We start from the raw sequence: 23,583 nt of genomic DNA on the forward strand, positions 1-23,583 counted from the left end.
GCTCAGTGGTAGAGTGCTTGCCTTGCATGCCTGAGGCCTGGGTTTGATTCCTCAGCACCACATAAGCAAAAAGAAAAAAGCTGGAAGTGGTGCTGTGGCTCAAGTGGTAGAGTGCTAGCCTTGAGCTGAAGAGCTGAGGGACAGTGCCCAGGCCCAGAGTTCAGGCCCCATGACCGGATCCCCCCAAAAAATTATATATATAAAGGGCTGGGAAGGTGGCTCAGTGGTAGAGCGCTTGCCTTGCATGCATGAGGCCCTGGGTTCGATTCCTCAGCACCACATAAGCAAAAAGAAAAAAGCTGGAAGTGGCGCTGTGGCTCAAGTGGTAGAGCGCTAGCCTTGAGCTAAAGAGCTGAGGGACAGCGCCCTGGCCCAGAGTTCAGGCCCCACAACTGGGGACCCAAAAAATAAAAAATAAAAAAACTAAAATATATGCCATTAAATCTAAAATTATGCATAAGAGAGATGGAAGGATGCAGACCCAAATGTTTGAGTTCCTTCTGCCTGGTGAAATTGGAAATATATTCTTTCATATTCAAAAATGACTATATTTGATGTCAGTATAACATGTGGAGGAGACGGGGACAAACAAGTCGTTTAAGAATTCAGGTGTACCTGTTGCAACAATGAGAAGTACAAAATGTCATGTCAAAACCAGCTTTACAATGTCGGAGTGGGGGGGGAAGGGGGGTATATTTGGGTGGGGGGGAAGGGGGAGGCTGGGAAGGGAGGTGAAGGGTAAACAAAGGAGGAGGCTGCAATGCTTGGTAAGAAATGTATGCATTATCCTGCCCATGTAATTGTAACCCCTCTGTACAGTATGTTCACAAATAAAATAAAATAAAATTAAAAAAAAAAGAAATGTACTCATTATCTTGCCCATGTAATTGTAGCCCCTCTGTACAGTATTTTCACAATAAAAAATTAAAAATTAAAAAAAAAATAAAACAAAAAAAAATGACTATGTATTACTTTTTCTTTTTACTTTTTTTCTTTTTTTTGTTGTTGTGCTGGTCCTGGAACTTGAACTCAGAGCCTGGGTTCTGACTTTGAGCTTCTTTTGCTCAAGGCTAGCACTCTACCATTTGAGCCACAGCTCCACTTCTGGCATTTTGGGTAATTTAGTGGAGATAATAGTCTCGCAGACTTTCCTGCCTGAGCTGGCTTTGAACCACAATCATCAAATCTGACTCCTTAGTAGCTAGGATTGCAGGTATGAGCCATTGGTGCCTGGCTCACATATTACTTTTGTGATTAAAAAAATTAGCAAAAGTACATTTAGAATAGAGATTATTCTTTTAATTTGATGATGATGATGATAGTACTGGAGCTTGATTCAAGGCCTTGCACTCTTGCTTAGCTTTTTTGCTCAAGGATGATGCACTATCATTTGAGCTTCAGCTCCTTTTCTGGCCTTTTGGTGGTTAATTAGAGACAAGAGTCTCATGGATGTTTCTGTCTAGGCTGACTTCAAACTTAGATCCTCAGATCTCAACCTCCTGAGCAGTTAGAATTATAGGCATGATCCAATGGTGCCTGGCAAAAATAGAGGTTATGCTGATTAAAATATAATGTATGCACTTGCAAAATCCCATGATGTACCCTTGGTATGGTTAATATACAATAAAAAATTAATGACAGGAAAGTAAAACAGGCACTGTTATAAGTTAGTATCAGCTGGCTGGGAGAGGTTGAGTAGAGAGAGTGAATGAGGGTGAACATGGTCCAAATGCTTTATATGCACATATGCAACCTGTTGAAATTGTTTTAAGAAAAGATAGGGGCTGAGAAGGTGGCTTAGTGGTAGAGTGCTTGCCTTGCATGGCTGAGGCCCTGGGTTTAATTCCTCAGCACCACATATGCAGAAAAAGCTGGAAGTGGCACTGTGGCTCAAGTGGTAGAGCACTAACCTTGAGCTGAAGAGCTAAGGGACAGTGCTAAGGCCCAGAGTTCAGGCTCCATGACCGAAAAAAAAAAAACAAAAAAAAAGCGGGACGCCGGTGGCTCATGCTTGTAATCCTAGCTACTCAGGAGGCGGAGATCTGTGTTCAAAGCCAGCCCCAGCAGGAAAGACCGTGAGACTCCTATCTCCAATAAATCACTAGAAAACCGGGAGTGGCACTGTAGCTCAAGTGGTAAAGCGCTTGTCTTGAGCTGAAGGGCTGAGGGACAGTGCCCAGGCCCAGAGTTCAGGCCCCATGACCAACAAAAAAAAAAAAAAAAGAAAGAAAGAAAGAAAAGGTGGGGGGAGGGAGATAAGGGAGAGTAAAAGAGAGGGAAAGGTTGGGAATACATTATATATACATTATATGCACACATAGATATGCCATAATGAGATATCTCTCATACAATTAACATAGGCTTATCTTTTTTTCTTTTTCTTTTCTTTTCTTTGTTTTTGTCGATTGTGGGGTTTGAACTCTGGGCTGGGCACTGTCCCTGAGCATTTCAGCTCAAGGAGCACTCTACCACTTGAGCCACAGCACCACTTCTGGTTTTCTGGTAGCTAATTGGAGATAAGAGTCTCATGGACTTTCCTGCCCAGGCTGGCTTTAAACCCAGATCCTCAGATCTCAGCCTCCTGAGTAGCTAGGATTACAGGCAAGAGCCACTGGTACTCCACTAATTTTTTTTTTTTTTAAAGAAAAGTACATTTAAAATATAGGATAGAGCAGAGCACCAGTGGCTCACACCCGTAGCTACTCAGGAGGCTGAGATCAGAGGATCACAGTTCAAAGTCAGTGTCCTTAGGAAAGCCCATGAGATTTTTAGCTCCAATTAACCAGCAAAAAGCTGGAACCAGTTAGCTTTGATTAAAAAAAGCTAAGGAACTGTACCTAGGTACTGAGTTCAAGCCCCAGTATGGAGCTAGGAAGATAGAAGAAAGAAAGAAAGAAAGAAAGAAAGAAAGAAAGAAAGAAAGAAAGAAAGAAAGAAAGAAAGAAAGAAAGAAAGAAAGAAAGAAAGAAAGAAAGAAAGAAAGAAAGAAAGATGAAGGAAGGAAGGAAGGATGAACACATGATGGCAGATGGCTGATCTGTAATCTCAGGAACTCATGGATCTAAGACTAGACCTAGGCAAAAGGTGAGAATTTAAATGGTGGCATAAGCCTGTAATGCCAGCATTCAGAGGCTGAAGCAGTTGGATTGAGAGTTCAAGTCTAGTCTGGGTTACACAGTGATTCTTTAGCTAGCCTTTGCTATAAACAAGACAAAATACTGCTTCACAAGAAGAGAAGAGAAGACAGAAAAAAAGAAAAGAAATTAACCTTATCTACAAAGATAAACATTGCAAAATGATTTATGATAGCAAAAGAGGAAAGCACATCTTTATAAGGAATAGCTTATAAAGTATATGATATACTCTATTAAGTATCATAAAATCACTAAAAGATAATAAATTATGTAGAAATATTTTCATGCTTATGAGATGCTAAATGAGAAATACTAGACACAAAATGGAATGTGCAACATGATTATAAGTATGGAAATTATGTATACCAAGAAAAAAATTGCAACTGGGTGCCAGTGGCTTATACCTGCAATCCTAGCTATTCAAGAGGCTGAGATCTGAGGATTGTGGTTTGAAGCCAGCCCCAGCAGGAAATTTCCTGAGACTCTTATCTCCAAAAATCCAGAAGTGGAGCTGTGGATCAATTATAACGTGCTAGCCTTGAACAAAAATCTCAGGGGCAGCACCTAGGCCATGAGATCAAGTCCAAGATTAGCAAATCAAAAAGAATATGGAGATGTGGCTCAAGAAGTAGAGTGCCATCCTTGAAAAACAAAGGTAAGGGATAGTGCCCAGGCCCTGAGTTCAAGCTCAACTATACATACACACACACACACACACACACACACACACACACACACACACACACACAGAATTTTAATTAAGTAAAGTGTGGTTACGTGCAATTTTTTACCTCTTTTTCAAAATTGGCTAATATACGATCCTTTGCTTTTTCAATTATATCTCTATTACTATCTAGCTATCAATGGCTGATCCAGTAGTAAATGTCTGTAATTCCAGTACTTGAGAAGCTAAGCAGGAGGACTGTTTTCACCAAGGAGTTTGAAACCATACTGAGAAACATAGACCCTGTCTCAGGAGAAAAAATATTATATATATATAGACACACATATGCACACATTATCTCTCTCTCTCTCTCTCTCTCTCTCTCTCTCTCTCTCTCTCTCTCTCTCACAGGATCAATAGTGAATACACACTGGACTCCATTTCTGAAACAATTATAAGGAAAGATTCAAGGGAGTTCCAATTCCTCTCCTCAGACCTCTCTTCATGCATTCCTTTAGTACACAATAGTAATAAGATAATTTACTAAATATCTACTTTATATGTACATAGCTCATTTCCAATTTTCACAATGACTTTTTCATAAGGTAGGTACATTACTTAGGATTTGATTGGTTTTAGTCATTGAAATCTATATCCAATCTAGTTAATGAAGGGAAATCCCCTTCCCTCCACTGCTGGCCGTGGAGTATCAGGATGCAGGGGTTTCTGACAGACTTAATACAGCTGGCCTCAGTCAGTGGCTGGAAGCAGGGTATCAGATTTACAAAGACCTTTCTCTGTTTGTCTTTGTCTTTCTCCTTATGACCTTGCTTTGTCCAGGTACCTGCCTCCACCTTCAGTTCAGACCAGCTCTCTCTGCTCTCCCGGGAGCCTATGGGTCTGTGGCAATCTAGCCACACAGAAGAGGCTGGTCTAAGTCTCTCTGGATCCTAATGCTTAGTAGGAAATAGGGCTGATGTCAGGCCCCAGCCTCTGTGTCATGCTGGACATAGCATGTAGCTGCCTGAGGCTACCACCATCTGTATGAGTAGAGATGAAGGGGGCAGTACCCAGTGTAGATGTGTAAGGGTAGGTCTTGTGGATGAAGAGAAAAAATAATGCATGTTAGGCATGGTAAGTTGTGTGTGTGTGTGTGTGTGTGTGTGTGTGTGTGTGTGATAGTACTAGGGCTTGAACTCAGGCTCTTGCTTGGCTTTTTCTGCTCAAGACTGGAGCCCTACCATTTGAGCCACATCTCCACTTCCTGCTTTTTGTTGGTTAATTGGAGATAAAAATCTCATGCACTTTCCTGACCAGACAGTCTGGCTTTGAATTGAGATCCTCATCCTCAGATCTTAGCCTTAGTTGGTGTGAGATACCAGCACCCAGAAAATATGGTAGGTTTTATTATGTCTTTCTCTCTCTGCAGATGAAGACTTGAGGTGCAAAGAGATTGGTCAACAGGCTTAAGGTTATACAGCTTAGAGGCTGGATGTTAGTGGCTCACCCAGGCCTGTAATTCTAGCTACTCAGGAGGCTGAGCTCTGAGGATCAAGGTTCAAAGTCAGACCGGGCAGGAAAGTCCATGAGACTCATCTCTAATTAACTACCAAAACAAAATCCAAAGTGGAGATGTAGTTCAAGTGATAGAGCACGAGTCTTGAGCAAAAAGGCCCAGGGACAGTACCCAGGCCCTGAGTTCAAGGCCCAGGATTAACTTTAGAAAAAGAAAAAAGAAAAGCCAGGCACTGATGGTTCAAGCCTGTAATCCTATCTACTTAGAAGGCTGAGATAGGAGGGTTGTGGTCTAAAGCCAGCCCAGGCAGGAAAGTCCATAAGACTCCTAACCCTAATTAATGACCAGAAAATTGGAAGTGGAGTTGTGGCTCAAAGAGATTGACAGAATACTAGCCTTGAGCACAAAAGCTCAGGGACTGCACCCTGGCGTGAGCTCAAGCCTCACAACTGACTAAAAACAAAACAAAGCACAACAAAAAAGACAGTTACATTATCTAGAAACAATGGAACTGGAATTCAAACCACATCCATCTCTTTCCAAGGTCTTCACATCTCTCATTCTTTTACTAAAGGAGCAGAGCAGATAGTACATCAGAAGGCCTCCAGGCAAAAAGGAACTAGAGAGCTAAGGTGCAGAAAAGTCCTATAAGGCTGAACCAGGAAGAGGGAGGGAGGGGCTGTGGAGAAAGTTCCGGCTTAAGAGGCAGGTCAGGTCAGATGAAGTGATAAGATCCTGTGAACAAGGACTTAGGACTTTTGCCTGAGGTCAGTGACATTCTGGGGAGGGAGTCCGGCCAATCAACCTGATGCTGAAGGACTGGAGGGATCTGGATATAATATTTGCAGAGCTTGAGCAGGTGGCTCACATCCATAATCCTACTACTTGGGATATCTGAGGATCACAGTTCAAAGCCAGCCCAGGCAGAAAATTCCATGACATTCTTATTTTAACCAGAAAACCAACACACAAACAAATAAACTGGAAGTGGAGCTGTATCTCAAGTGCTAAAGCACTAGTCTTGAGCAAAACACACACACACACATGTGTGTGCGCACACCAAATGAGAATGCAAGGCCTTGAGTTCAAGTCCAATACTGCATGAAACAAAGAAACAAAACAAGACAAAAAAAAACCCAAATCTACTTGGAAACCAAGTGAGATTTCTGCTGACATACATGAGAATGCTGGCAAGGAATGGAGAGAGATAGCTGGGGCTTGAGAGGTGACTGACAGTCAAAACAGATAAGACTGTGTTCAACTAATTGAAGTGGGGGAATAGAAAGTTATGAATGAAGCATATGTTGAGCTAGGAAGAATTGCCTGAACTCTGGAGTTGCGGCAGATTTGGGCAGTCCTGTGTCAGATGTAATGAGTTTGAAATGCCTAGGGGCCTCCAAATAGCCGTCCACAAAGAGCAGAGGCTTGAGGGCAAGAGTTCAGAAGGGAGGCTCAACCAGAAACAGATCTGTTGGACATTTGTAAGAATCAAAGCCAAGGTGCATTGAACTCACCCAGGAGGGGTGTGATGCAGAGAGAGAAGAAGGCCTAGCCTGAGTACCAGGAAGGACAGTACTGGATCCAGAGGCAACCAAGAGAAGGAGCTTTTGACCTCAGGAGGTAGAGGAGACCAGCACGAGGTACCTGAAAAGCCAGAGGCAGTTGTAGTGCTGAGGGGCCAGCTAAATAGGGAAGGGCTGCGAAGGATCCACTAGATTTAGCAACCAGGAGGCCAGTGGTAACCTCCAAAGGATCAGTTTCCATGGCAAAGCCAGAAGGCAGTGGGCTGAGGAATGAGTAGGAGGTGAGCAAGCAGATTTTTTCCAATATATGTGACCATAAAGGGGACAGGACAGAGGAAGAGAGTTTGGAGTGTGGGCTCAAAGGTTCCGTCTGTAGCAAGTTACTGGTGAGAATGGCCCAATAGAGCAAGGTAGGCTGAGTACTCAATCAGAGAGTGGAAAGTCATGAAGAGTAAAGAAAAATAGACTTGAACCCAAGAGTTCAAGGCTAATCTGGGCAGTACAGCAAGATGCTGTCAAAAAAAAAAAAAAAAAAGTGCTGGACCTGGTGGCTCTGCCTATAATCCCAGCCTACTCAGGAAGGATTGAGGCCGCCCAGAGAAACAGTTATTGAGATTCTATCTTGCAGATAGACCTATGATTCATACATGCCCTAGCTATGTGGGAGACCACATAGGAGGATAACAGTCTGAGCTGACTATGGGCAAAAATGTGAAAAAGAACTAAAGCACCAGCCACTGATAGCTCACTTTTGTAATCCTAGTAACTCAGGAAGCTGAGATTTGAGGCTAGTGGTTCAAAGCTAGCACAACAAGAAGTGAGACTCTTACCTTCAACCAGCAAAAAGCTAGAGGTGTAGGTGTGGCTTAAGTGGTAGAGTGCCAGCTTTGAGCAGAAAAGACAAAGGGGCAACACCCAGGCCAAGTTCAAGCTCCAGTACTGGCACACGCACACAAAAGAAGCTAAAGCAATAGTAGCTAAAGCTGGAGATATGGCCCACATGATAGAGTCTCAGCCTAGCAAAGCACGAGGCCCTGAGTTAAAATTCCAGCACTGTACACCTAGAACAGGACCTGAAAGTTAAGAGGGGATACAGACTCAGCTGACTTTATAGGTACAGTGCTTACAGCTGAAGGATATTTTTGAGGGCTTCCTTTTTGTGTGTGAAATCAAGCCCCTGAGTTCTGGTATATGTTTTGGATACTATGGATCCATTTCTCAAATTCACACCTGAAATACAATGACAATGCAGATCTGGAAAACTTTGAAATTAGGTGCATACTGGTTTCAAAAAAAGAATGGGAGGGCTGGAAAGGTAGCTTAGTGGTAGCTAGCATGCATGAAGCCCTGGATTTGATTCCTCAGTACCACATAAACAGAAAAAGCAGGAAGTGGCACTGTGGCTCAAGCAGTAGAGTGCTAGCTTTGAGCAGAAGCAGCTCAGGGACTGTGCCCAGACCCTGAGTTCAAGCGCACACACACACACACACACACACACACACACACACAAAGTGAGAAATAAATGCTTGTATATATTTCAGGTGCAAACAGTACCACAAAATATTACCTAGTGGTTGGGAAGGAATCATTTGTAATTAACATTGAAATTGTTTGCAATGTAAATGAGAGTTTCTGAAGTACTTGACTATGCTTAAAAAGAATACTTCAGTATTTTAAGAATTCTCCATGTGGGGTAAAACCACTTTATGTCTATTTTAAGACCTTGTTAAGTCTGCTTAAATGGAGTTAATTTTTTTTTTTCTGGAAAAGATACCGGCTACATCAGAAAGCAGTTTCTGGCAAAGGTAAGCTGGTGTAATTGCGTACTTTGCACAAGCATTTCCAAAGGCCATTTCCACCAGAGTGCAGATCTGATTGCCCGAGATTGTTACTAAGGGAACCGTAGAGCGTGAATAGAAATTTCATTTCTCTGAAGACCTAACTAAAGTATTGATCCAAGGCGAGCAGGCAGTGAGTACAGGATGAGGAGCCATTTTCTCATCAAAACAAATAAACATAAATAGACAAATGGGCAGCAACATTTCTGTGGGGCTTTCCCCTTGCCCTGTGGGTGGAATCGCTGGTTCTGAGCTGCTTGCTGCTTGGCTGTGGAGGTCAGCAAGATAAGGAAGCCAGAGGTGTTGACTGCAAGCTGGGACCTGCAACTCTGCAGAAGCACAAGCCAGGGCTGCTGTGGGCAGGACTATGTTACCACCAATATTATTATTATTATTTATTGGAAAATAGCTGGCCAGGCCCTTTGCCCTACATGATTATGACTCCTCATATCCCCTAATACATTATCCCCACTGAAAGATGAGGACATGGTCCCTGGAGGGCCTGCTCAGTTTCCTGCCTAGGATCACAAGCTCATGAGTGGCTGAGTCAACATTTAACCCTGTGGTCTAGATTCTTTTTTCCCCCTCCCTTCTCTGTGCCTCAGGTTAATCATAGGGTAACATGTTATTATCTGTATCCTATGCAAGGGCTCTTAACTTTTTTTTTTTTTAATGCTGGTCCTGGGTCTTGAATTCAGGGTCAGGCTCAGTCTCTAAGCTTTTTTGGTCGAGGCTAGTACTCTACCACTTGAGCCACAGCTCCACTTCCAGCTTACTTTGGTGGTTAATTGGAGATTAGAGTCTCATGGATTTTCCTGCCCAGGCTGGCTTCGAACTACAACCCTCAGATTTCAGCTTCCTGAGTAGCTAGGATTACAGGCATGAGCATGTGTGTATGTGTGTGTCTGTATGTGTGTGTGTCTGTGTCTGTGCGCATGCATGCACACGCATGCATGGGTGCCTGTACTGGGTCTTGAAGCTTGAACTCAGGGCCTTGTGTTCTTGCATGACTTTTTTTTTTTTTTTTTTACTGGTTCTGGTACTTGAACTCACAGCCCAAAAGTGCTGTCCTTGACCCTCTTTGTGCTCAAGGCAAGCGCTCTACCACTTGAGCTACAGCACCATTTCTGGCTTTTTTTTTTTTTCTGGAGTAGCTAATTGGAAATAAGAGACTGGCTTTGAGCCATGATCCTTAGAATCTCAGCCTCCTAAATAGCTAGCTAGGATTACAGGCATGAGCCTCTGGTGCCTGGCTTGCATAACTTTTTGCTCAAGGCTTGCACTCTACCACTTGAACCAATACCTCTACTTCTGGCTTTTGGCTGGTTAATTGGTGGTGCGTCTTTTAGACTTTTATCTGCTTAGGCTGGCTTTGAGTCAGTATCTTCAGATCTCAACTTTTGAGTAACCAAGTTTACAGGAGTCTGCCACCAGTACCTAGCAACTTCATTCTCTTTTTTGCTGATTAATTCCATATTTTCAAGATTTATGTTAGACAGATGTGTATATATACACACACACACCCATACTCATATTTGGTTTACTCCTTCCAATCACTGATAGCATATTCTGAGAAATTTATTCTTAGCATTTTGCTTAACTATTCCTTGGGGGATGGGCAACAAGGATGGTGCCAGCCCTGCTACCACAAACAGCAGTGTGTTGAACTTCCTTGTGGGAGTTGTGCCTTTGTGGACTTCTATGGGAGTGTCTCTCAAATATGCAACATCATAATATGTCAAGGTCAAGTGTGGCAAAGGTCTTCCCTTGCTGGGACACTGAGAAAGTGCTCCCAGGTGCTGCTTTCCCAGCTGTGAGAATTTCCATGTCCTTGTCCACGCTGGCCTTACTCACTTTATTTTGTATTTGGATGGATATTAGTGGCACATCTGATTTAGTTGTACATTTTTGGGAGAATGGGGTGTAACTCATTGGTAGAGTGTGTACCTAGCATGGGTGGTAAGTTTTTGAGTTCTAGCCTAAATACTGCAAAACAATTACAAGCACCATTGGTTCATGCCTGTAATCCTAGCCACTCAGGAGGCTGAGATCTGAGGATTGTGGATGAAAGCTAGCCTCGGGGAGAAAAGTCCATGAGACTCTTCCCTCCAATTAAGCATCAAAAAGCCAGAAATGGAGGTGTGGCTCAAGTGATCTAGTGTTAGTCTTGAGTGAAAAAGCAAAGCCAGGGGCTGGGAAGGTGGCTCAGTGGTAGAGCGCTTGCCTTGCATGCCTGAGGCCCTAGGTTCGATTCCTCAGCACCACATAAGCAAAAAGAAAAAAGCCAGAAGTGGTGCTGTGGCTCAAGTGGTAGAGCACTATCCTTGAGCTGAAGAGCTGAGGGACGGCGCCCAGACCCAGAGTTCAGGCCCCACAACCGGACCCAAAAAAAAAAAAAGAAAAGAAAAAGAAAAGCCAGATTGTGAGAACCTGAGTTGCCCCAGTACTGGCAAAAGAAAAAAAAAAAGGCAGTGATAGTAGGTGATCTCAGCATCTCAGCATCCTGCATGCTGAGAGAAGAAGAGTATGAATGAGTTCATGGTTAGGCTGGGGTAAAGAGTGAGTCCAGGCCAGCCTGGACTACAGAGAGACTCTTCCTCAAAAACAACACAGAGCAAGAAAGTAAAACAGGTTCTGTTGGAAAGTGGGTATCAGTGGGAAGAGGGAAGGGGAACAGAGGGTGAATGAAGGTGATTGTGATTGAAGTATTTTATATGTAGTTATGGAAATAGAAAGATCAGCTGAAATTGTTTTAAGAAGGGAAGAGAGGGTTAAGGGAGAGCAATAGAAAGGGTGAGTTTGATGGGATGTATTGTGTGCAAGTATAAAAATGCCACAATAGGCTGGGAAGGTGGCTCAGTGGTAGAGCGCTTGCCTTGCATGCCTGAAGCCCTGGGTTTGATTCCTCAGCACCACATAAGCAAAAAGAAAAAAGCCGGAAGTGGCGCTGTGGCTCAAGTGGTAGAGCGCTAGCCTTGAGCTGAAGAGCTGAGGGACAGTGCCCAGGCCCAGAGTTCAGGCCCCACGACCGGACCTCCCCCCCCAAAAAAAAATACCACAATAAAAAGCCTCCTACTACTGTATGCTAACAAAAATCTTTTTTCCCTTTTCTTTTCTTTTCCTTCCTTCTTTCCTTTCTTTCTTTCTTTCTCTCTCTCTCCCTTTCTTTCTTTTCTTTCTTTCTTTCAGTCATGGGGCATGAACTTTGGGCCTGGGCGCTGTCCCTGAGTTCTTCAGCTCAAGGCAAGGGCCCTACCACTTGAGCCATAGTGCCACTTCCAGTTTTCTGGTGATTAATTGGAGTTAAGAGTCTCATGGACGTTCCTGCCCTGGCTGGCTTTGAACTATGATCCTCAGATCTCAACTTCCTGAGTAGCTGGGATTATAGGCGTGAGCTACTGACATCCCACTTTTTTTTTTTTTTTATTTTCGTTGTGCTGGTGCTAGGGCTTTAACTCATGGCTTGAGCATTGTCCCCTGGCTTTTTCCACTCAAGGTTAATACTCTATGATTTGAATATGATTTGGAAATAAGAGTCTTATAGACTTGCCTGTGACCAGAGTCAGCAAAGGTTACATTCAATGAAACTGTGTGTGTGTGTGTGTGTGTGTGTGTGTGTGCATGCACACACGTGTGTGTACAGCCCTAGGGGTTGAACTCAGAGTCTGGGTACTGTCCCTGAACTTATTTTTTTTTTTGAGGGGGGGGGGTCCAGTCGTGGGGCCTGAACTCTGGGCCTGGGCGCTGTCCCTCAGCTCTTCAGCTCAAGGCTACCACTTGAGCCACAGTGCCACTTCCGGCTTTTTTCTTTTTGCTTATGTGGTGCTGAGGTCGAACCCAGGCCCTCATACATGCAAGGCAAGCGCTCTACCACTGAGTCACCTTCCCAGCCCCTGGTGAACTTTTTTGTTCAAGAATAGCACTCTACCTTTGAGCTACAATTCTAGTGTATTATGCCATTTGAATTTAAAGTCTTGTAATTTAAAATCAAATCCTAGCAAGCACTGGTAGTTCACAGCTGTCTGTAATCCTAGCTATTCCAGAGGCTGAGCCCTGAAGATTGTTGTTCAAAGCCAGCTTGGGCAGAAAGGTCCATGAGGTTCTTATCTCCAATAAGTCACTAAAAAGTCAAAAGTAGTTTATTGGAGATAAGTGGTAGGCTAATGTTGAGCAAAAGAAGCTCAGGGACAGCACATAGGCTCTGATTCAAGTCTTAGGATAGGCACAGAAATAAGTAACTAGATAAATAGATAGGTAAATAAATAAACAAGAGTGGCAAGAAAATAAGTCTGGCTCAAGAGGTAGAGCATCAGCATTGGGGGATGTGTGTATATGAGAGTGGGAAAACAACAATAAATGACAGCACCCAGGCCAAGTTTAAGACTCAATTTAAAAAAAAAGAGTGGCTAGGCACGAAGTAAGCGTTAGTTTCTGGTTTGGTGGTAACCAAGACTGGAAATAGCTAAGAGTTCAGGATACAGTCTCCAAGTTGTACTAGCTCTTGGGTTTTGTTTGTTTTAGAAAATTGGACACTTAGAACTACCTATTTTCCTGCTTTATATTTACCTGTTTTATTTAAAAATTGCATCTTCTGAGGACAAGGAGGGGGAAAAAAGAATTGATGAACATAAGATCTTTTTATCGTTTTTCTGTCCTTGAGTAAGGACAACTTGGAGCACAATGCAGACAAAGCCTCCTCACCCACCTGGTGGCAGGTCACCCTAACTGCAGGTCAGACACGTTAGAAAAAAACCTTTGTCAAGATGAACTTTAAAATCCAAACCTTCCATCCCTGTAATCCCTAGCTACTCAGGAGGCTGAGATCTTTATTTATTTATTTTTTTTGGGGGGGGGGTCCGGTCGTGGGGCCTGAACTCTGGGCCTGGGCGCTGTCCCTCAGCTCTTCAGCTCAAGGCTAGTGCTCTACCACTTGAGCCACAGTGCCACTTCCGGCTTTTTTCTTATGTGGTGCTGAGGAATCAAACCCAGGGCCTCGAGCATGCAAGGTAAGTGCTCTACCACTGAGCCACCTTCCCAGCCCAAGGCTGAGATCTAAGGATTTCAGTTCTCTGCTCAAAGCCAGCCTGGGCAAGAAAATCCATGAGACTCTTCTGTCCAATTAACCACCAAAAATCTGGGAATGGAGCTGTCACTCAAAGTGGCAGAGCTGGATTATTTATCATAGCTAAGATATGGAACCCACCTAGATGCCCCTCAATAGATGAATGGATCAAGAAAATGTGGTATATATACACAATGGAATTCTATGCCTCCATCAGAAAGAATGACATTGCCCCATTTGTTAGGAAATGGAAAGACTTGGAAAAAATTATATTAAGTGAAGTAAGCCAGGGGCAAAGAAACATGGGTCCCATGGTTTCCCTTATTTGCAATAACTAGCATATGTCTAAGAGAAGCAGAAATAGTCAGATAAATTGATGTTAAGCGAAATAAACCCCAAGATAAGGACTCAAATGATTTTTCTTTCTTGCTATTGTTTTATAACATATTTATAAGATATTTCTTTGTTGCTTTGTATGTCCCTCCCCCATGGTATAACCCCTGTTTTCACTGTATTTGATGTTGGTATAATTTGTGGAGGGAAAGGGAAAAAAACAATTGTTTAAATAGGGATACAGGTAGACCCATTGCAACAATGAGATGTACAAGACATTATGTCAAAAAAACAAACTTTACAACTTTGGTGTGGGGTGGGGGCAGGTTGGGGGTGTCGGGGCAGGAGGTTGGTGGGAGATGGGAAGGGATGGGAAGGGGAAACAAAGGAGGAGGCAACAATGCTTGATAAGAAATGCACTCATTACCTTGTCCATGTAATTGTAACCCCTCTGTATGGTATTTTCACACACACACACACACAAAAGTAGCAGAGCTGGACAGCCTGAAGCACAAAATCTCAGTGATAAGGCCCTGAATTTAAGTCCCAGGATTGACACTAAATAAATAAATAAGTAAAATCCAAACCTCAGAAGGACAATGGTAGGGTAGGGTGTGCCTTGAGAATGTGTTTGCTTTGTTTATTTTCCTAAACACAGCCTACTTCTTGTCCTCATGGATCATACATTACAAAATAGTAAAGTCAAAATTAATGAGATTTTTTTTCCCATTAATAAGCCCAAGAAGAAAGTGATAGGAAATCCACTAATTATAGACTATCTAGCTACTTAACCATTGCTCGGATCCAAACCTCTAGGAGGTTGAAGAGAGAGGGAGCAGGAAGGGCATAAATACAACCCAACCTGTGCCCACCTGGCATTCCTTCCTGCTTGTTGCCCTTTCCCCTAGGCTTGGGGACCTCAGCACCCAGTGCTTCCTGTCTTTGGGCTCCTCTCCCAACCTAGGCTGATCCAGGATCTGCTTCTAAGAGCTATATAAGTCTTCAGGCTAAAATTCCTGGAAACTCCAAAATAGAGCCCATAGTTGAGGGGGGTGAGGGGGTACCGTTTCTGCTCAGTTCTGGGAAGTAGTTGAGGGGCGGGGGGATGTTCAGAGAAGGAAGAGGGGTAGAAAAGGCTGACAAAATGCCCATTATGCCCAAGCTTATCCATTTCCTTTTTTCATCTCTTTATCAGTGTTTGTAAGAGAGCTTCTTATCAACAGGAAACGCCTGCCTGAGGGGATGATGCAGGTCCTACAGAACTGAACTTCAGATAGGAATTCTGGGTAGTGTGTTGCTCCTGGGAGGCCTTGCTGCGAGCACTCTTGATTGGCAGAAGACAGGCTCTCTGCCTTAGCATCTAGTGGATCCTTCAATGAACACAGGGAAAAATACACTAACCAGAGGCTTAGGCGTCTCCAGAAAGGAGTTCTGATTCTCTGTGACCAAGGACAGGTCACCAAATAGCTCAAGCAATAAAGTGAGGAGAATTGTCTTTGCTCTTGATCTACACCAATCCCCTTCCTTCCTAGGTGAGGGGAGGCCAAGTATCTTCCAAGGTCATAGACAACTTCTTGATAATCATCCCAACTGGCCCTTCTGGTGTGTTTACCTCTGAACCCACAGAGGCAGCATCAAGCCAAGGAGAATCAAATTCTTGTATACATTTCTAGCTGAAGGAATGAAGGGGCTGTAACACAGACTGACATTAATGAGCCAAACATCATAAACATTGGTTGTTGTTGGGAGCCAGGGGCTCACGCCTGTAATCCTAGCTACTCCAGAGGCATCTCAGCATCATGTTTCAAAGCCAGCCTAGGCTGGAAAGTCCATAAGACTTTAAGCAGCAAACAGCTGGAAGTAGAGCTGTGGTTTGAGTGGTAGAGCACTAGTGTTGAGTGAAAAAGCTCAGGGACAATGCCCAGGCCCTGAGTTCAAGCCCTAGGACCAGTACCAATATATATCCATATATTTGGTCACCAAACTAGTATGCTAAACCAGGTGCTGGTGGCTGTGTAACCCGAACTACTCAGGAGGCTGAAATCTGAGGACTGGTTTAAAGTCAGACCAGAATGAAATCCAATCTCCAATTAATCACAAAAACCTGAAAGTGAAAGTGTGGATCAAGTAGTAGAGCACCAGATTTGAATGGAAAAAGCCCAGTAAGGCCCTGAGCTAAAGTCCTGGTACCAGCACAAAAACAAAAAAAGGGCTGTCAATGTGACTTAGTGGTAAAGTGTTTGCCTTGCGTGCATGAAGCCCTGGGTTCGATTCCTCAGTACCACATACATAGAAAAAGCACATACACAGAAAAGCTGAAGTGGTGCTGTGGCTCAAGTGGTAGAGTGCTAGCCTTGAGCAAAAGAAGCTCAAGGACAGTGTTGGGGCCCAGAGTTTAAGCCCCAGGACTGGCCAAACACAAACACAAAAACAAAAACAATAACCTAGGATTCTGATCTCTCAGATAGGCCTCCCAGAAGAGTGGCCAATTGAAGGTCATTTTTCCCATTTCTCTGAGTGCTGAAAAGAAATAAAAAAAAAAAAAAAAGGCCCAGCTGCCAGTGGCTCATGCCTGTAATCCTAGCTACTTAGGAGGCTGAGATCTGAGGATTGCTGTTCAAAGCCAGCCTGAGCAGGAAAGTCTGTGAGACTCTTAGCTCCAGTTAATCACCAGAAAACCGGAACTGTCACTGTGGTTGTCTTGAGTTGAAGAGCTGAGGGACAGTGCCCAGGCCCAGAGTTCAAGCCCTACAACTAACCAAAAAAAGAAAAAAAGAAAAAGGCAAGGTTTTCTGGGTGGCTAAGAAACACATGTTTATCAACCTAGACTCCTTTCTTCAAGGTGGCAGAAGACTGAAGGGTGAATACTTGACCTGACCATTCTGCTAAGATGTGTCTGGGAATGGAGGTGGCTACCTAATTACCTCCTTTCTCCCTTATCCACTGTTTATCAGTTGCCCTTCAGCAACTTGACTCACTGTTTGTGATGGTGGTAATATAGGAAATTGCCCTGTGCTTCTCACCAGGTGTGGTTCCCAGGACAACCTTACTCCCCACCTCTCCCCACCTTGTGCTCTTGCAGTTGAGGATATAGGTCAATAAGAGTAGGTGGGTGAGAAAGAACAGAGAAGAGACTCATCCAGACATGACACCCGCAGGGCAGCAGTGACAACACTTGAACCTGAAGACTGCCTGAAAATAGACTGTGTCTATGACATTATGCAAATCATATGCAAAGTCAAGAAGCCCTCTGTCTCTATTTCTAGCAAACTGAATGTGGCCCTGGTAGAAGCAGCGTGTACCAAGAAGTCGCCCACCCAAAGTGCTGATTGCATAGCTAGTGCCAGTCCCAGCCCTGAGACAATGGACTTGGGATGGGGAACCTCACTGCACCCCAGAATGGGCCTTCTAAGCATGAGGGCTTTGTTGTCCCTTGGGCTATTGATCTGAATATGTAGGAGGATCTAGAGGAAGAAGAATACTCTCCTTGCAGGCTAGTGTGAGGCAGGACTGAAGGAGGCTGGTGCCTGGGAAGGCATAAAGAACTGCCCTACATAATCTAGGTACTACCACAAGGCCTCAGCAGAGGAAGGAATGGGCCTCAGCATCAAGGCTCACCTGCAAGAGCCTCCATCACCCCTCTTCAGCATCCAACCACATATCAGCCCTCTGGAAGGGCCTTTGTCACAAGATTATCCCTCCCAGTTGCATAGGAAAGTTGGAAGCTGAGGTCGCCTGGGCAATCAGCAAAGCACCTGAAAAGCAAAAGGAGTGGCAGATTTTCTACCCTCAAAGACAAAGCAGATGTCAGATACTTGTGGCTCACTCCTGTAACCCCAGATACTCAGGAGGCTAGGGTCTAAGGACCATGGTCTAAAGCCAGTCTGGGCATGAAAATCTATACAACTTTAATCTCCAATTAACCATCAAAGGACTGGAAGTGGAGGTGTGGCTCAAGTGGAAGAGTGCCAGTCTTGAGTGAAAAAGCTAACAGATACTAATACCTAGGGCCTGAGTTCAAACCCCAATCCTGGCACAAAAACAAAACAAAACAAAAGACAGGAGCTGGGAATGTGGCTTGGTGGTAGAGTGCTTGCCTAGCATACACAAAGCCCTGGGTTCATTTCCTCAGTACCACATAAACAGAAAAAAAGCCAGAAGTGGCACTGTGGCTCAGGTGGTAGAGTACCAGCCTTGAGCAAAAGAATCTCAGGGACAATGTCCAGGCCCTGAGTTCAAGACAGGCAAAAAATAAAAATAAAAAGGCAAACCCATTCCCTGGGATTCTACAGAGGAAGGGAGGCTTAGACATGGTGACTTTCCAAGGACTCAATGTATGGCCAATGGCTCATACCTATATTCCTAGCTACTCTGGAGACTGAGATCTGAGGATTGTAGTTCAAAGCCAGCCCAGGCAGGAAAGGTTTTGAGACTCTTATCTCTAATTAATCAGCAAAAAGCTGAAAGTGGTGGACTGCCAGCCTTGAGCAGAAAAGGCTAAGGGACAGTGCTCTAACCTTGAATTCAAGCCATAGTACCAGCACACACACACACACACACACACACACACACACACACACACACACACACACACACACACACACACACACACACACACACACACACACACACACACACACACACACACACACACCCCAGATCTCACTAGCCTTTCTGGAATTCTTGCTCTGTGATTCTCCTACTCTCTTCTCCCCTGTCTCCAACCCTGATGTGACTCTCAGGAAAGAACCAGGGCCTGGTAGGCCTTCAAGGAAGGGAAAGGGTGCCTTTACAAGGTGCTAGGAATGCTATTAACATCCCTAACGCCAGCTGCAGAGGCCCCTTGCAGTCCTCTGGGAAGGTACTGCTGTGCAGGCGCCCCGATTCCAGTGCCACAGCTGCAAGCACGGGGCAACTGGGGGCTGCAGAAGTAGACAGTGTCCATGGTAGCAGGAATTGAATTGAGACTCTCTTCCTGGTTCCTTAAGAGAGCATCTAAGTTGGAAACCAGTGGCTCACACCTGTAATCCTATCTACTTGGAAGGCTGAGATCTGAGGATTGAAGTTCAAAGCCAGCCTCAACAGGAAAGTCCATGAGACTCTTAACTCCAATGAACCACCAGAAAACCAGAAGTGGAGCTGTGGCTCAAAGTAGTAGAGTTCTAGCCTTGAGTGAAAAAGCTCAGAGACAGCACCCAGGCCCTGAGTTCAAGCCCCATGACTGACCAAAAAAGAACGAGCGAGCCTCTAACACCAAGGCTTCCATACTCAAGCTAGACAGTCTGGTGGCAAGGTCCTTCCCACCTTTTATTATTTAATTAGATTTGTTTTTGTGCCAGTATTGAAGCTTGAACTCAGGGTCTGGATCTGTTCCTTAGCTTTTCCCCCTCAAGGCTGGCACTCTACAGTTTGAGCCACAGCTCTAGCTCTGTGTGTGTGTGTGTGTGTGTGTGTGTGTGTGTGTTTAATTGGAGACAGAGACCATGCAATTATGCTAGCCTACAGGGCTGGCTAGGGCTGGCTAGGAGACTGGCGGCTGGGCCCTATATGGTGGAGGAAGTAGCTGCCGGGCAGCTCATTGGCCAGCAGGGGGCAACTTTAGGCTATTTCCCATCCAGGATTGGAGCTGAGATTTGAAGCCCTGCTAGGGCCTGGGGAAGGTCCATTCTGGAGCTGTGCCTAGTCCAAGGATAATGTGGGGACATATACCCTGGCAGCTTGTTCTTCTTGTCCCTTCGGGTTCCCTTGGGACCTCTGTAAGCAGAGGTATCAGCCTGGGAAGAGTCAGCAAGCAGCTCAGGAGTCAACCACGGTGTATGGAGAACCTACTATGTACAAGTCACCTACTGAGTGTTCTCATAGATAGTATCTCAAAGTAAGAGAGGTGAAATTGTGTTATACCCACAAGCCAAGGAGCTGTTATAGGTGCAGTACAAGTCAGTTATCAACAAAACACATGGCAAGCTCACAGGCAGGCAGCCCAAAGGTCTTTCTGACTCCACCTAGTATCTGTATACTCCACTCATGGACCAGATGACTAACTGATCAGATGGCCCAATGACCATAGTCAGGGTTCAAACACCACCTGCCCCCCTTCCTAGATCCATGGCAACAGAACCATGTGCAAATATAGCTAATGGGCCAACTCCAAGATGTTCTAGAGCAGCTTGGACATACTAATTAGGCAACTTCAAGTTGAGAGTGGTTGAGAGTAGCTAGGACATGCTAATGAACCAACTCTAACGTGTCCTCTAGAACCAACTCTAACGTGTCCTAGAGGTGGCTTTGATTTATTAAAGAACCAACCCTAGGGTGGTTAGGCTGTGGTCTTGGTAATAGACTAACTCTAAGGGTAGCCAGAATAAGACCCTGAAAATAGGCCATAAGGTCTTGTAGACTCCAAACTTCACATTCCAGCCTCGCATCCTCCAGCCTCAGGGGATCTTTCCAGCTGTCTGCCTCTCCTGCCAGACTCTCTTGTCCCAGCAACATGCTCCCTCTGGTGAGTGCTGATGAGCAAACTTGCATAATCATAGTGGATTCCAGACCTGTCATTGTTATTATTGCATAGAGTAACAAACTGCTTGATGTGTGAGTGGTGACTACTTGTTAGAATTTTATTTTGAATTGTTGTATTATTGCAGGACATCTTACATTTGAGTCTTTATAGCATACCTATGCTACTGCCATCATCTCACATCTTGAGACAGAGACAGAGACAGATTTCTATGGTGGAGGTGGGGTGGGGTGGGGTGTGTGGGGGTGGGGGGGAAATCCTTCTGTTCTCAGACAGAAGAATTTTCAGACAGTTCTTTGCAGTTTGGGGTCCTTTCCCTCCCTCCCTGCACCTCCTCCGCCCTCAGAGCTCCCTCTGGAACTTTCCAGGCTCTGGAGAGCTAGCTACTGTCTTTAATTTCTGGCTGTGGAGTCCCAGGGAGAGTTCACTCCTAAATCTAGTAGAGGTCAAATCCTTCAGGCAGAAGATGGCTTCCTAACCGGAGAATCTGTACACTCTGTCCCACAGCTCTGGGAAGCCAGCCCTCCATTTAGCTGTTTTCACCCACTTTCACTTCCTACTTCTCCTTGGGCCTTGCACAATGCTGGGGACAGGCCTGGGAAAGTGGGTGATGGGGATGGGATGGAGGAAGACACCCCAGAGGCCCAGCCTGGGGAAGTTGTGTAGGTAGGAGGAGCATGGTCTAGCTTCTTCCCAGTGGCTCAGGGCTGCTAGGCCATAGCTTCCCCAGTTGGTACTAGGCTTGTCTATAGCCAGAACTCCATCTATCTCCTCCAGCTCTGCCCCTAACCAACTCCCTTGGGCTTACCCACTCAACTCAGGGTCACCTGCTCCTTACATGGGCTTATACTCTTGACATTTTCCAAACACTAGACTTTCTTTCTGTGTGTTTCTCTAGGGCCATCAACTTCTGAGATACATGCTCTAGGGACGGGCTTAGGATGTAGGTTTGGGCATGGCCAGTTGGGGAGCAAGAATCTGGGTGTTGGAGACTTATGTATGTGTGCATGCACACGTGTGCCCCTACTGGAGCTTGAACTCAGGGCCTTGTACTCTCACTTGGCTTTTTTTTTTCTACTCAAGACTGATGCACTATCACTTAAGTCACAGCTCTACTTCTGGCTTTTCTGCTGGTTATTTGGGAATAAGTTTCATAGAACTTTCTGCTGGCCTAGATTCATACCTCAATCCTAATCCTCAGATCTCAGCCTTCTGAGTAGCTAGGATTGTAGGTGTGAGCCACAGCTCCCCACTGCCAAATTTCTTTGGAGCTTTGGCGTCTCCAGAGGAAGCAGTCTTCAGCCCTGGGACAGGGAACAAAGCCTCAGAAGGGGCAGAGGGCACAGAGCTGGATGATGTCAGCATGGCTAAATGCAAGAAGTGGAGCTTTATTCCGCCCCCCCTCACCACACACTAACAGTCCTCATTTTCAAATTGCCAAGGGTCAGGGCAATAGGAACAGATGAGATTGGTGAACTTAGCTGGCACATAGGTTGGCACTCAAGGAAAATCAGAGCTGGTGAAGATTCAAAGAAGTTAAGTCCAAATCTTCCAGTATGTCTATGGAAAACCAAGATGTGACAGAGCCAAGCCCTGTGTATCTGGGGGATGGTCCAGAGGCTGAGGTCTGGCTGGGCGGCATGTCCACGCTGGCAGCTCTGGTGGGGCAGCAGTGTTGACTAAGGGCAGGGATGTTGCAGGACTAAGCTCTGGACCTGTGATTCCCTAGCTTGGCTACCCTGACTTTGGAACCGGTGCTACATCCTTCCCAGGGAGTGGTGAGGTACACCCCACTGGCATAAGGGGCTGGGGGGAGAAAACAGGCGTCAGGGAGACAGCCACTTTGAGCAGGCCAGACAGTGCGGGGATCAGATTTCAGCCCAGCTGTATTTTTGGCTGAATGAGGGGGGGAAGGGGGAGGCCAAGTTGGGCAGGCACAGCTGCCCCATGGGGAGGCAATCCCACCCCATTAAATACCCTCACACTACCTCCATCCAGATAACCACCCATTTCCTGGCTTCCCCCTCTACCCCCCACCACAGAAAGAAAGAGTCCAGTGCCCCAGGACTAGGGGATCACTTTGGGCTTCTCTGGATTGAGGGTGAGTTTCTGTAGGGTCTTCTTGATGCGCAGTGCGGTGAGGCGGGCAGAAGGGTTGGGATACCAGCATTCCCGCATCATCTGAGCCAGGCCACAGAGAACCTAGGGGTTTAGAGAGAGACAGAGAGGAAGCAGGGACATAGGTCAGGAAAGAGAGAAATGAGGCAGAGAAGTGAATGGCCCAAGAAGACAGATGCAAGCAGAAGGTGGGAGAAACAAAACAAAACAATACAGGGAGAGGGAAATGAGGGTGTTCGACAGGAGTTTGTGAGGAAAGGCAAATGGTGAGAGTGAGGATGGAGAGGCCAGGAAAGGATGAGGAGAGGAAGAGAAATGGAAGCAGAAGGGAATGGGTAGAGACAGGAAGAAGAGTGAACAAGAGCATTCAGTCTCATTCCCTCAGGTTTCCTGAGTGAACAACACCTATGCCACCAGGATCCCCAGGGAAGGGCAGCTCTGCTATCTTGGGGCTTCTGCATCCCCAGCTGAGACCCTCCCACACAGGGCATGACTAGGCCTAGGGGGCAATGGAGGAATGAGTGGTGGGCACTGTTCTAAAAATACATGTGGGGCTGGTAACATGGCATAGTGGTAGAGTGCTTACCTAGCATGCATGAAGCCCTGAGTTTGATTCCTCACTACCACATAGACAGAAAAAAAAAGCTCAAGTGGTAGTGTGCTAGCCTCGAGCAAAAGAAGCTCAGAGACAGTGTCCAGGCCCTGAGTTCAAGCCCAAGACTGGCAAAAAATAAAAAATTGTCCAGGTAAGACCTCAGCCTAGGGGCTGGGAAGGTGGCTCAGCGGTAGAGCGCTTGCCTTGCATGCCTGAGGCCCTGGGTTCGATTCCTCAGCACCACATAAGCAAAAAGAAAAAAAGCCGGAAGTGGTGCTGTGGC

General features: G+C 45.3%; 1 protein-coding gene across 4 annotated transcripts in view; it reads right to left on the reverse strand.

Moving 5' to 3' along the window:
• Positions 1–3,850: 3,850 nt before the first annotated feature.
• Positions 3,851–23,583, reverse strand: part of Acvrl1 (activin A receptor like type 1) — a 37,086-nt gene continuing 17,353 nt past the window's right edge. For 3 of the 4 annotated variants that reach the window (XM_042668791.1, XM_042668793.1, XM_042668792.1), the window contains exon 10: positions 21,956–22,789. In XM_042668791.1, the coding sequence (XP_042524725.1) occupies positions 22,655–22,789 (135 nt within the window). In that variant the 3' untranslated portion in view covers positions 21,956–22,654. Of the gene's footprint in view, positions 3,885–21,955; positions 22,790–23,583 lie in introns of those variants that run through there. The other variant, XM_042668789.1, reaches the window with a different exon arrangement.

The sequence above is a fragment of the Dipodomys spectabilis genome, unplaced genomic scaffold, assembly GCF_019054845.1.
Source record: "Dipodomys spectabilis isolate Male_0828 unplaced genomic scaffold, ASM1905484v1 ptg000477l, whole genome shotgun sequence".
NCBI lineage: Eukaryota > Metazoa > Chordata > Mammalia > Rodentia > Heteromyidae > Dipodomys > Dipodomys spectabilis.